Raw genomic sequence first — 13,728 nt, 5'->3', positions numbered from 1 at the left:
GACGCACAAGAGAGGTAATCACAAGGAAAAGATTTACAAAGAAACAGTGTGTGTGTGTGTGTGTGTTTGCATATGTGTGTGTGTGCGTGTGTAGGTTGGCAGGATGGTTAAATGTACGATAAGCTCATTTTGAAGATTGGAGGATATAAACTGAGAGAGAGTGTTGCAGTGATATTACAGGGGGCTTTGTACCAGTGGAAGATTTCTGGGTTAGATGAATCATTTGGAAGGATTATTTTGGGAGGTAGGATCCAAGAGGTGAAAAGCAAGCAGGATTCAGGACTTTCAAGGACTTAAGGATCACAAACCTTCCCTCTGTAACAGATAGATGTGATGACCCCTACAAGGCCCACGGGGTATCATTAATTTCCCCATGACTCCCTTTGGTAACAGGCAATGGCCTGCCCGGCAAGAACTCATCACTTGTAAAGAAGAGCCAAAGGGTACTTATGTAGTAGCAGTAGTGACCTCATTACAAACTGGAGGCTGAGTTCAAGTTCCAACTTATCCAGAGATGTGCAAGAACATGACTGAACAGGTTGATTAGAAAAATAGGTGAAATACGAAGAAAATTAATAAAGCTAAAACAGAAATTGCTAAATTGCAGAATGTTGGAACAGTTCTGAGGAAGGGTCACTGGATCCAAAATGTTAACTCTGATTGCTTTCCACAGGTGCTGACAGACCTGTTGAGCTTTTCCACAACTTCTGTTTCAGCTTTTGTTTCTGATTTCCGGCATCTGCAATTCTTTCAGGTTTTAAAAAATGGTTAATAAAGCACACCCAGGGATGGTCTGCAGAACTGTCTGTCCCAGGCTGGAAACAGCCTATGTGGGCCATGACTGGTGGCTCTACTTTGGCATTCAACAATAAACAATGTTCCTTTTTAGTCAGGCTTCCTGAGTTATTACAATAGCATTTGAAAATTAACACGTTGTTGCTTGGTCTAATCATTTGACTGTTGGCCAATCCCAGATATATTTTAATTCGAAATTGTTTCAAAGCTCCACTCTTAAACACACATACACACATTATAAACTTTGATAAACTTTGAATTCCTATGGATCAGTCATTTCTTCTGTATTGAATTCTTCAGACGGTATAAACAACATTCTGAGCTGCACATCGACTAATCTCTAGGATATAATATTTACAAGGAGCACTGAACAGATACAGTGCACAGTTGAACTATTTTCTCCACCAACATCATCACTTTGTGGAATGCTTGCACGCAGAAATGAGTTAATAAAACTTGACCAAAACAGAACCACACAGTTGATAATGTTTAAGACCTGCATAAAGCCAGTTATAGGAAACACGGGTACTGTTACCCAAGGGAATTGAATGAACGAAGCCAAGGCATCAGTCAATGATAGGTTTCTAACCTCAGGCACACCAGCCATGGGGATATACCATTAGCACACACCTCCTAGAAGTGGGCAAGTTGGCTTTGCATTCGGTGGCACTGGAGGTGGGTGTTTAGGAGGATAGCTTTTGATTGTGTCCTTTCACTCTTTGATCTCCAACAACATATAATGCATTATGTCAATGGGGTATCAGTCATGAATGCGTTTACTAAATTTCCATCCAAGAGCTGTGTCACGCAATCATGTACAAAGCTACCCTGACCTGATGGAGGCGTGCTGACCGCGAGGCGTGTTCCTTGCAAGGAGGATAACCTGGTACATCCTCAGGGAGAGTACCCACCTCAGAGGGATTATACCCCGCTTCTGTGGTACGGCGAGATCAGATAATGAGAACAGACTGGTACAAACCAAAATGACAACAAGTAGGTGCTGACTGCTGAAGTAAGACTCTAAATTTGGAGGGACATGGGCCAAACACAGGCAAGTGGAGCTAGTTTAGTTTGGGAACAGGGTTGGCATGGACGAGTCAAACTGAAGGGTCTGTTTTCATGCTGTATGACTCCATAAATGTTGCAGTGGGGGTGGGTGGAAGTCGGGGGTGGGGGGTGGTTGATGAAGATTGCAGGAATAGCTTGACAAATAACCCAGAGAAACAAATCATTACCATTTCTATATTTCAGCTAAATAAAAGCCATGTAAAATGAGATATTCTATGAAATATTTTCATGTACACTCACCAGATGAATGGTGGGTTAAATGACTTGTGAAGCGAAAGCTTTGTGGATTGGTGCTATTTTGTTTTAAATTGAGGCTAATAAAATTACTGTACTAATCACTGCAGCGTTGGCTGCCTGTGTTTTTCAGCAGGATTCAGTCACGCTAAGGCTGATGAAAAAATGATTCATCACAGCACATCACATTATGGGACTCTTTCCAGAACAATTTCCAATACTCAGAAGGGGTCTGTGATTGCAATGTGTTTTTTCATACAGATGCTGGGAATTTTGCTGTTATTCGGAACTGGAGCAATAACTGAGCCTGATTTTCTGGTCCAAGCACCTCAGTTTTTTTTGCATCAAAGAGATCCCTGAGGTTGTAAAATTACAAGTTTCTGAGTGGAATTGTAAACCACTTGCACCATTGATGTGATAGATCGTTTATTCTTTGCTGCAACCACACTGGTATACCTGATGTATAATTCTTTTTGTATTTAATATCCCATCACATTAATTCACACCATTAACAATGGTCATTTGTTCCGGTTTGTGCAGGAGAGGCATTCCACTTTATATCACTTTTACGTTCAAAAATTAAAAAGCTTAACGTTATGCAGATTAAACGAGGGGAAAAAAAAGCCACTAGGTTAAACTTTCCATAAATTATCTTTAAGTGTTAATAAAATCGTCAGGAATAAGCTGAGCTGTGTAATTTATGACTGAAATAGATTGCAAAATATGACTTGAAATGTAAAGAATGTTCTTCAAAATCCATTAGTGAAAGCTGCTGACAGAGAAGGTTGTGAAAAATCTTTTAAGCGTTGTCAAGGGGAACTAGGTGAGATAGTTGCTTTGAGCATTGTCCCGTTGTTTCTGAGTTCTGGGTCTATTTTGAGCCCTAACTGATGGGACAAAGGTTTTTTTTTGCTTCTGAATTCATCCTTTGTGGTATGATCTTGAGACTATCAAACCAGTACAATGGGAATAGGATAACTAACAACTGGCTGGATATATGTAAGCAAGGCCCATTGTTGCGGATTTAGATATTTCGATAAGGCTCTGTGACTAGCTAGCCATACTCTTGCCCTGAGTTGAAGTGTACACAATGGTCCTGATAAGGTACATACAGAAAGGATATCAATGCATTCAGACCCAGGAGACACTGTTTAAAAATTAAAGATCATCCTCTTTGGGTGGAATTGAGAGGAACTTGCTTTGTCCAGGGGTAGTCTCCTAGTTTTGGATGCACTCACATCCTTTCTGCATGTACCTTGTCAGGGCTATTGTTTGACTTTGGAAATGTTTGCCTCAGAAAGGCAGTGGAGATGGGGTATTGAATACTTTGAAGAGGGGTGTAGATCGGTGCTTGTTAGGCACTGGAATCAAAGATTATTGGTAGTAGATAGGAATGTGGAGTTCTAAACACAAACAGATCAGCCATAATGTTATTCAATGGCAGGGTAGACTCAAGGGGCTAACTGACCTACTTCTGCCTGTAATTCGTATGTTCATGTGTATTTGTGCCATATTATAAGCATAGAGATATATCGACTCACTCCAGGTTGAGATAGTCCCTGAACGCACTGTGATTGCCATCTATATCATCAATGTCTATATATTAGGGTCTGTTTCTTCCTCAGGGACCTTCCTAAATAAGACACCTTGTAAACTCCTTAAATGCCTGATAAAAGAGCTTGTGTCAATTGTAATGTCTTTATTTGAGACTGAATTTGAGCATCAAGCACAGGTACACAGGGGAATGCTCTTAGCTCATGTGTAATAAAGAGGAATCCAAAATCCCACATAACAAAAATAATAACTTACAGATTTCAGAGGTCTCTCAACAATTTCCTATTGCAACAGAATTGTCACAGATTGACTCGTTGATTATGCTGTTGATGTCTGGCCCAATGAGTTCGAAAGAAGCCCAAAAATACATTTGCGCCTCAGTGTTTGGCAAAACACAAGGACGTAACAATTCTGAATATATTCAGTTGGGAATATTGGGAAACAACTTGTGTAATCGCTCCTTGTAATTTAACCATTGAGGTCCAAGTGTCATTCTAGAACACTAACACTGGGCTCCCCGCAAAGCCAATAGACGTGGTGCCTGACTTGCTGAATCAGAAGCAGTACGTTTATCTTATTTGTTCCAGCTCCAATAGTCTAAAATAAAATGAAAATATAAAATCGAGCGTATTTATAGTCAGTCAGCTTAAGCCTTTTGACGTGCAAAGACTTACCTTAAAACTCCAGACTGACATTCCAGTTCCCTTGGAGGGTGAGTTTGCTGCACTGGTGCCAATCATCACCAAACATGGGGTAGATACAGGCAGGAGCTCCAACCCACGCCACTGTGCTGAAAGGACAGATTGTACAGTGCAACATTATGGAAACAAAATAAAAAAATCTGCAATTCAAAATGTATTGTCGAAGTGGAACACTTCCTCAGATCATTTTAATTATCCAGATCTCTAGAAGACAGCTGTGTTTGATCTTCAATCATAAACTCACAAAACATCAATGCACTGAGTTAAGATCAAACTAGGGGCCACTGGAGTTGCTGTAAGGCTGGCTTTGCTACAATATTGAGAAGTCACCAGGTTCGGGAAGATTGCTTCTCTGTAAACAGCTGACTCTCCCACACATTGCCTTGTCTCGAAAAATATACTTCTTTGATAATGTGAGTTTGTTCTTTGTTTTTGTCTTTGCAAAGAATAAACTTCTTGAATGATTGGGTGACAGGTTTTATAAACTCGTAGAATCCCTACAGGGTGAAAGCAAATCATTCAGCCCATCAATCCTGTGAACGGCATCCAGCCCATTCCCAATAACTCTGCATATCTCCTGGCTAATCCACCTCACCTGCGCACTATGGGCAATTTAGCGTGGCCAATTCACCTAACCTACACAGCTTTGGACTGTGGGAAGAAACCAGAGTACCCAGCAGAAACCCACGTGGAAATAGGGCAATGTGCAAACTCCAAAGAGATATTGCCTGAGGGTGAAACCAAACCCAGGTCCCTGGAACTATGAGGCAGCAATGCTAACCGCTGAGCCACCGTACCACCTCCTGCCTTAGTGTTGCCAATTGATCAGGCACTATGCAGATTATGTGACTTTTGGTGACAGATTAATACAGTGAATAACGAGTCGACAGCATGTTGAACATCTCCCATAATTGACTTCAATAGAGAAAAAAGAACTCCCTTGTTCTTGGGAGAATGGCGAAGCTGTGGTGTTTACATCTCAGGCTTCAGCTTGATGTGTTACCTGAAAGATGCACCTCTGACAGTGCAGCACTATTTCTGTACTGCAGTTCTAGAAAGGCCAGGAGCTCATGGGAGAGGGAGCATTGAGATAGAGACTGATTAACTGAGGTCACATGTTTTGGTTTTACTTCATTGACTGTATTGGGTAAAAGTCACTGCAATGTTACCATATCGTAGGGCTGATCTCCCATTACAGACAGATGACTGGTGGCAGTTTAGCCTGAAGGTCACCATGCCTCAGGTGAGGGGAGAGATTGAGAAGGAGAAACTTTCATGGTAACCCAAGCTGTTGGTGTCACTCTGCATTGCAAACCAGCTGTCCAGCCAACTGAGCTGAAGAGACCCTCAATCTATCGGGCACAGTGGAAGGAAGGAGTCTATCTCCACACTCTATCTGATTGTTTTTGTGTGGTTTATTCTGCTCAGCTATATTTATACCATTAGAGTGGCTGGAAGCAAAACTCTTTAATGTTGTTTCGTTGCACTGAGCTAGCCCCATTGCCCCTCCCAGCAGAGAGTCAACTTCAGAATTAACATCCCCTTCAGCCATAACCCAGGCATGAACAATACAGAGGTGGCACTAGTTTCTAAGTGTCCAACAGATTTGTTTACCATGATTTCAGTCAGAAAACATCTGCATGTATGCTATAGCTCTGCTTTTAATAGCGCTTCCCATTCATTCAGAAGATGAGGGTGTCACTGGCTAGGCTAGCACTGACTATTCATGCCCAACCACACTGCTGGGGGTCTGGAGTCAGACTGGGCAAAGCTTCCTTCCCTAAAGGACATTAGTGAACCAGATGGGATTTTCCCAACAATGGATTCATGGTCATCAGTAGGCTATTCAATTCCAGACCTTTATTGAATTCACAGCCCACCAATTGCCATGGCAGGATTTGAAACTAGATTCCCCAGAACATTATCTGAGTCTCTGAATTAATAGCTCAGTGATAATGCCACTGGGCCACCACCTCCCCATTTTCTGTGGTGCTGTTTACTTTGCTCAGAGTGTACACCCAGGCTTAACCAATCCAGGACAGCACAATCAGATGTATTACAAGACTCGCAGTCTCATAGGAAAAGGTAGGACAATTAAACAATAGAACGCTGTAGGAGGGCTGGTAATCCAATGCTGCAGAATAAGATCATTCACTAACAAATTGAAGGGAGATCAGGAAATTTGTTTTTTATATATACATAACTGTGTTATGATTTGGAAAACACTGACTGAGATGTTGGAGGAAGCTGATACATTTATAACTGTGAAAAGATAGTTGTGTCTATACTTTATAGGTCCTCCTGACCATATGAGGAAAGGTGACCGAAATCCTTCCCTTCTGAGGAAGGGTCACTTGACCCAAAACATTAACTTTGATTTCCTTCCACCAATGCGGCCAGACCTGCTGAGCTTTTCCAGCAATTTCTGTTTCTGTGACCAAGACCTTGGTGTCACAGCCAGTTTTGAAGCAACATCTTCAAGGAGAATGTTGGGAGCAAGGATTGACGGACATGATTTGGTCTACAGTGTCAACGCTAGTTTGGAGACAAAGCAGGGGTGTGAGAGACTAGTTTGGAAGCTCTGTTAAGAAGCCATCATAGGCATGATTGTCCAAATTGGATTTCTGCCTCTCCTTATTTAAGATACTTCCTCAAATTGAGCTCTGCAACCCTCCCCTTTCTTAAGATCTCCTAATTTGAGATTTTGGAGAAGATTCGTAGCACATCTCCTAATGTGACTCAGTGTTAAGTTTTGTCCAATACAAATGTGTTAAATTAGGCACAGGACTAGGTCTCTCAGCCCTTTGAGCCTGCTCCAGTGTTTAATAAGATCATAGCTGATCTGATTTCTCCATATTCCTGCCCATACCTCTGATAACCTTTCACCCTCTTTGCTTATCAAGTCTCTAATCATTTTTGTCTTCAAAATGTTCACAGACTCTTCACCTGTTGCCTTTTGAGGAAAACTATCTCTGATTAAAAAAAAATCCCTTATAGGGCGGCATGGTGGCTCAGTGGTTAGCACTGCTGCCTCACAGCACCAGGGTCCCAGGTTTGATTCCAGCCTCGGGCGACTGTCTGTGTGGAGTTTGCATATTCTCCCCGTGTCTGCGTGGGTTTGCTCCGGGTCCTCCGGTTTCCTCCCACAGTCCAAAGATGTGCAGGTTAGGTGAATTGGCCATGCTAAATTGCCCATAGTGTTAGGTGCATTAGTCAGAGGGAAATTGGTCTGGGTGGGTACTCTTCAGAGGGTCGGTGTGGACTAGTTGGGCCAAAGGGCCTGTTTCCACACTGTAGGGAATCTAATCTCTGCCTTAAATGGAAGGCCCCTGATTGTAAGGGCAGAGGTCGAGAAGGAGAACCCTTCAATGGTAAGCTTAGCAGATGTGGAGATTGAACCTATGATGTTAGTGTTAGCGTACATTGTAAATCAGCCAACTGAGCTAACCTGACCCCATTCTGTTAGGTCTAGTGAGTAGCCAATCTCCGCCCTGTATCTAATTATTTTAATGTGCACTTTACTATGTTCTGTTGCCTTTATACAGTTAGACTTGCTCAAAGTTCTAGCATTTCTGTGAAGTGGTTTGGGGACAGTTTAATGTGCTTTGTAAATTCAAGTCACTGCTGTTATAGAGCCAGATGGTCATAGAGATGAACAGCACAGAAACAGTCCAACTCGTCCATCCCGACCAGATATCCTAAATTAATCTCGTCCCCTTTACCGGCATTTGGCCCATATCCCTCCAAACCCTTCCTATTCATACACCCATCCAGGTGCCTTTTAAATGTTGTAATTGTACCAGCCTCCATCACTTCCTTGAGAGACAAAGAAACTGCAGATGCTGGTATGCAAAGTAGACAGGCAGGAGGCTGGAAGAACACAGCAAGCCAGGCAGCATCAGGAGGTGGAGAAGTTGACATTTCGGGGAAGGGTTACACTCAAAACATTGACTTCTCCACCTCCTGATGCTGCCTGGCTTGCTGTGCTCTTCCAGCCTCCTGCTTGTCTACTCCACCACTTCCTTTGGCAGCTCAATCCAAACAGGTACTGCATGAAAAAATTGCCCCTTAGGTCCCTTCTAAATATTTCCCCTCTCACCCCAAACCTATGCCCTCTGGTTCTGGACTCCCTCATCCCAGGGGAAAGACCTTGTCTATTTACTCTATCCTTGCCCTTTATGATTTTATAAACTTCTATAAGGTCACTCCTCAGTCTCCGACGCTCCAGGGAAAACAACCCCATCCTGTTCAGCCTGTCCTTATAGCTCAGTCCCTCCAACCCTAATTCTATGATTCTATGGCAAATAATGAGTGGAAGAGTCTTTTACAAGGTCATGTGAGAAATTACTGCAATGAGTGACTCTGTACCAAACAAACTAGTATTTCCAAAAACAAGTTGACTTTTGAAAATAAAAGCAACGAGTGACCCAGTTTATGGATCCATGAGGGGATACAGGCAATAAAAAATTGATTATGTATTCCAACTTCTGAATAATTCATACAATGGTTTGACTTTATTCAAGTTTATGGTCTTTCAAAAATGGTGCATAGACAGGATAGTGCGCAATGAAAAATGATTCAGAGATAAAATTTAGGTGGTAAAATCAGATGGTTCTGTTGAAAAAGTAGAACAGTGAGTTATTTCTTTTCAGTCCTGCCAAGGTTCTTAAAACAGTGAGGTCATGTAGGTCCACTATTCTTGAGTCACAGTGGGCGCCATGTGACATTGAAGGTAATTGAGAGAGAATCAGGTTAGTTCAGGTTTCTACCAATAGCTCATCTCAGTTCATGGTCAACTTCAGACAGGTGTTGGGCCAGAGACTGAACTTTGACCTTCAACCACCCTAATTAAGATTACTAACTCTGATTGGATGTATTCCTGGAGGTTTCAACATCCCGAACTTTCAGAAACACAGGCAATAATCTCACAAGTAATAAGGGAGAGAGATTTAAAAAAACACTAAAAATATCAGATAAACTCCCATCCTAAGTTCACATCATGTTGAAAGAAGGGGCAGGATTTGGGAGTGAGAAGCACACGGGAAAATGCAGACAAATCCAACACATCAGTGTCAGTGATTTTTTTTAAAGATCACTCATCACCAGGTTATAGTCCAACAGGTTAATTTGTAAGTACAAACTTTCAGAGCACTCCCCTTTGTCAGGGAGCTAGTGAGATGAAGGAGCAGCACTCCGAAAGCTTGAACTTCCAAATAAACCTGTTGCATTATAGCCTGGTGTTGTGTGATTTTTCACTTTGTCCACCCCAGTCTAACACTGGCACCTCCACATTGTGATTTTTTTTTAAACCAGCCATTTCATCACCATGCTGGTTTCCTGGTGAACTAGTAATGACGCATGGAATAAAGCAGAGACCTTTGAAATGTTGGTGGTTTAAATTTCCATTTATGGATCATTAGACAAATGGAGGAGTTCTTGAAAACTCAAGAGCAAAATAAAAAAAAACTCTACCTTGAAACGAAATGCTCAATATTTGGGCCAGTTGATCAGAGCTGATCTCTTCTGCAGGGTAAAGTGCAGGGCAGCTGTATGAGGAATCAGCCTGAGTGTTGTTGAATGACAGATGTTGAGAGGTCACATAGAAACATGGAAAATAGGTGGAGTAGGCCATTCGGCCCTTCGAGCCTGCACACCATCCACAATGATCATGGCTGACCATACAATCTCAGTATCCCATTGCCGCCCTCTCTCCATACCAATGATGCCTTTAGCCGCAACGGCCGCATCCAGCTGCCTCTTGAATCTATCTAATGAACTGACCCCCCAGCTTCCTGTGGAAGAGAATTCCACAGGTTCACAACTCTCTGAGTGAAGAAATTCTTCCTCACCTCAGTCCTGATTGGCTATCCCTTCTTCTTAGACTGTGACCCCTCGTTCTGGACAGTGTGGGTGTGAACAGATGAGGGCGTGCAGGGTGACTAACTGCCCCAAACCATCCTGTCACTTTCAGTGATGAGGATAGATTGAAGAAGTTCTTGGAGAGAAGACAGCTATAAGAAGATTTAATTGAGGTTTTCAAAATACTGTGTGGGTTGGATAGAGTAAGTATGGAGAAACTGTGCCAATTGTAAAAAATAAAGAACAAGAGAGCATAGACTTAAAGTTATGTGAAGAAGAAAATCCTTTTCACCCAGTGAGTAGTCATAGACTGGAATGCAGTACCTGGGAATGTGGGGAGGCAGGTTCTGTTGAGGTGGTGCCTGACTTGAGGTGTTCGGTGCCAAATATCTTCTAGCATTCCTGTATTTATGCACACTCTCACAAATACATCAACACCCACTACCCACTGTGCCACCACAGTCTGGACAACTTCACCCCACTTTCTCCTTACAGTTGTTAGATTCTCCAGCGCTGTTTTGTTTTTTCACTGTCAGACACTCACTCATGTGCTGTACCACAACAGCAGATCTCCTGGTGGAAGGAGCTACAATCTGCAGCAACAGATCAATAAGCGCAAGTATTTGTGGTTAATTTCCTGCAATTTTCACTCCAGTCTTAAAAGAACAATGCTACTGTGAAAATGGCTAATAGTTGGGGGAAGGGTAGAACATATTGAAAATGAAGAGAGTTCATGTTCAAAAGTACATCTTTTTTTAACAACGCCTCCTTGAATGTTACACTGGGGTTTAATGATTGAAATGGACATGGCCAGTAATGTACAGTGGTACATTTATCTGCTTAAAGGCCCCAAACCCAATTACTCTACCATCGCCATTCGTTTCCAGCACATCAGTTCTTACACGAACATCTCTTACAACTGCACCCATTGCTATACACATCCTTATCTGCCCAGACACCACTGACACTCACTATCTCTTCACGCAATGTGATTCTTCACTCCTAACAAATGCTGGCCAACCATTCACTCAGCTTGGATCAACAATCTCACTTATAGACTCTGTTCTTCACTCCCTGCGCGTGAACAGAGCTCAGAACCCAAGGGAGTGGGTGAGGAAGGGAACTGTCCTCTCACAAACGCAGCTGGAGGGAGGGAAGACACTGAATGGTGCCTCGATGGGGGAATGTGGGCCATGGCGACGGAAATCAATACATGCGATATAGCTCCCAGAAACCCTGAAGTCTCAAACATTGCGCAAGCTTATCTGAGTCATGAGGCAAGGGTTCAAGTCCCGCTTGCTACAGAGACACTCATGAACAGTCGAAAATATCTATCTCCTGTGTGTGTGGGCCCTCCAATGCTGTTCTGGTTTTCTGGGTGCTGTAGCTTTCTGCTCAGCTCTTCTTTCCTGGTGAATGGGAAGTCTATGCGGAGAATCCAGTTGCTTCTCTTGCTGGTTTCTCAATGCTGCTGGTCATGTTGGCCTTACCTGAGCTTCCAAGTAAAACAGTTTAGGCAGCACCCATGCTAATCCAGTAGATGAGAGCTCCAACACTGAAATCTATATACCTCCAAAGTTGTCAGAGGAACCTCTAAAGATGTGAAAGTATACCTTCAGCACGATGATGGGGAACAACGTCTCTCACATCAGCATACAGTAAGGTGGCTGTGAGGCTTGTCTTCACCCCCTTCAATTGCTGCTGTATTCTCTCCTAGTTTTTACTGGCAAGGACTGGAAAACCAGGGCAACATGGTAGCTCAGTGGCAGCATTGTTGCCCCAGAGCGCAAGGGAATGTGGGTTCAATTCCAGCCTTGGGTGACTGTCTGTGTGGGGTTTGCACGTTCTCCCTGTGTCCTCATGTGTTTCCTCCAGCTGCTCTGGTTTTGTTCCCATGGTCCAAAGATGTGCATGTTAGGGTGGATTAGCCATGGGGGAACAAGGTAGAGAGGTGGGTGGATCTGGGGGAGATGCTCTTCAGAGGGTTGGTATGAACTTGACGGGCTAAATGGCCTGCTTCCACACTGTAGGCATTCTGTGATCTGTGGGTCCTCAGTTAAATTGCAAGCACAATGTTGAGGTTACTGCAATTGAGCATTACATGTTCTGAGACAGCCAGCAATCCCCACCGCCAAGGGTCTGTTCACTTGCAGTCCTTTGCACTGGAGTTAAAGGTGGCTGTTGGTGGACTGCTTTACTCTGTACTGTTAATCCCCAACTCACCCCACACTCCTGGTCCCAAGTCAAGTTTCAGCTGTATTCATGTCCCTAATGTTTTTCACCCTGTTTGGACATACCTGGCCAATGAGGGACATTTAACTACCATAGTCATTATCTCAGGCATTTACTAAGTACCTTGTTTTTTGTAAAACCTACATTTGTAGCCCGTTCTTAACCGTCCTTGAAATGGGTGTCTTGCTGTGGCCATTTCAGAAGAGAGTTAAGATGCCAAACACATTGCTGTGGGTCTGGAGTCACAAGTAGGCCAGATTGGGTAGGGATGGCAGATTTCCTTCCCCTAAAAGGACATTAGTGAACCAGATAAATTCTTAAAACAATTTATCTGTTTCCATGTTGGCTGAGTCTGGTTTACAATTCGAGGATTTTATTAATCGTATTGTAATTCTACCAGCTGTTTGCTGGGATCTGAAACCATTACCTAGGCATTTCTATTCACAGTCCTGTGACATTACCACCATCCCCCTCTCTATCTCCCCCAACAATGTCAAGTCTCTTTAGGATCTCCATGGGGTACAATGTGATTGCTGTAAGTTATGATGCTGTAACCAGTCGCATGACTCTGAAAGCATTGAAGAGAGAAGAGGCCACTCAATACTGAGGATATGGTGAGAGGTCTCATACACTGAAATACAGAGCTGTACTTAACAACTCACTATATACAGATGTCAATGAAGGAATGCTACAATATAGAAGGAGTTTAACAGCCTGAGAGATAAAGAGCTAGCAACCTCAGGAACAATGTATGTGCAGAGACCCAGAACCAAGAGATGCTCTGAACTGATATCTCATGTACTGGAAGCAGAATTAGCTGAAAGCATAAGATGAAGCATTCCTATCCTTTATAGTTCATCACCCACCTCACACTTAATCAATTAAATTGAGTGCCCAAAGCTTAATTAACACAAGACATTAAAATAGCCATCAACAGGTCTAGGCAGTGGGCTATGGAGGGGGTCACAGTTCCAGCTGTCTTACGATCTTCGGTGGCTCTGTTCATATCTTGGTATCCTTTATAATGAGGTGGGCAGCCTGGGGACTGGAAGGCATTATCTCCCCCTCCAACTCCATTTTGACTTAACCCGTCTCCCTCTTTCACTATTTATTCTTGTATAATTGCTACACAGTCCCTGGTTGGCAGTGTGTTTTAATTACTTCTGTTTTAATTAGTTAATTTGCGGCTGGATTCACTAACAAAAAGTACTACATGACCCATCCTCGCTCCAACACCCCTCCCTCCAACACCCTTCCCTCCACCACCCTAACAATCACAAGTCGG

The 13,728-nt window shown here is 43.0% G+C and overlaps 1 protein-coding gene across 1 annotated transcript in view; it reads right to left on the bottom strand.

Moving 5' to 3' along the window:
• Positions 1-13,728, bottom strand: part of LOC122541903 (ras-GEF domain-containing family member 1A-like) — a 213,266-nt gene that overhangs the window by 148,111 nt on the left and 51,427 nt on the right. The window contains exon 2 of the mRNA XM_043679087.1: positions 4,326-4,441. Coding sequence (XP_043535022.1) covers positions 4,326-4,391 — 66 coding nt within the window. The 5' untranslated portion in view covers positions 4,392-4,441. The remainder of the gene's footprint in view (positions 1-4,325; positions 4,442-13,728) is intronic.

This window comes from Chiloscyllium plagiosum, chromosome 38 (assembly GCF_004010195.1).
Source record: "Chiloscyllium plagiosum isolate BGI_BamShark_2017 chromosome 38, ASM401019v2, whole genome shotgun sequence".
Taxonomy (NCBI): Eukaryota; Metazoa; Chordata; class Chondrichthyes; order Orectolobiformes; family Hemiscylliidae; genus Chiloscyllium; species Chiloscyllium plagiosum.
Note: the sequence above shows the minus strand (reverse complement) of the source record. Positions and strands in the feature narration are given on the sequence as shown.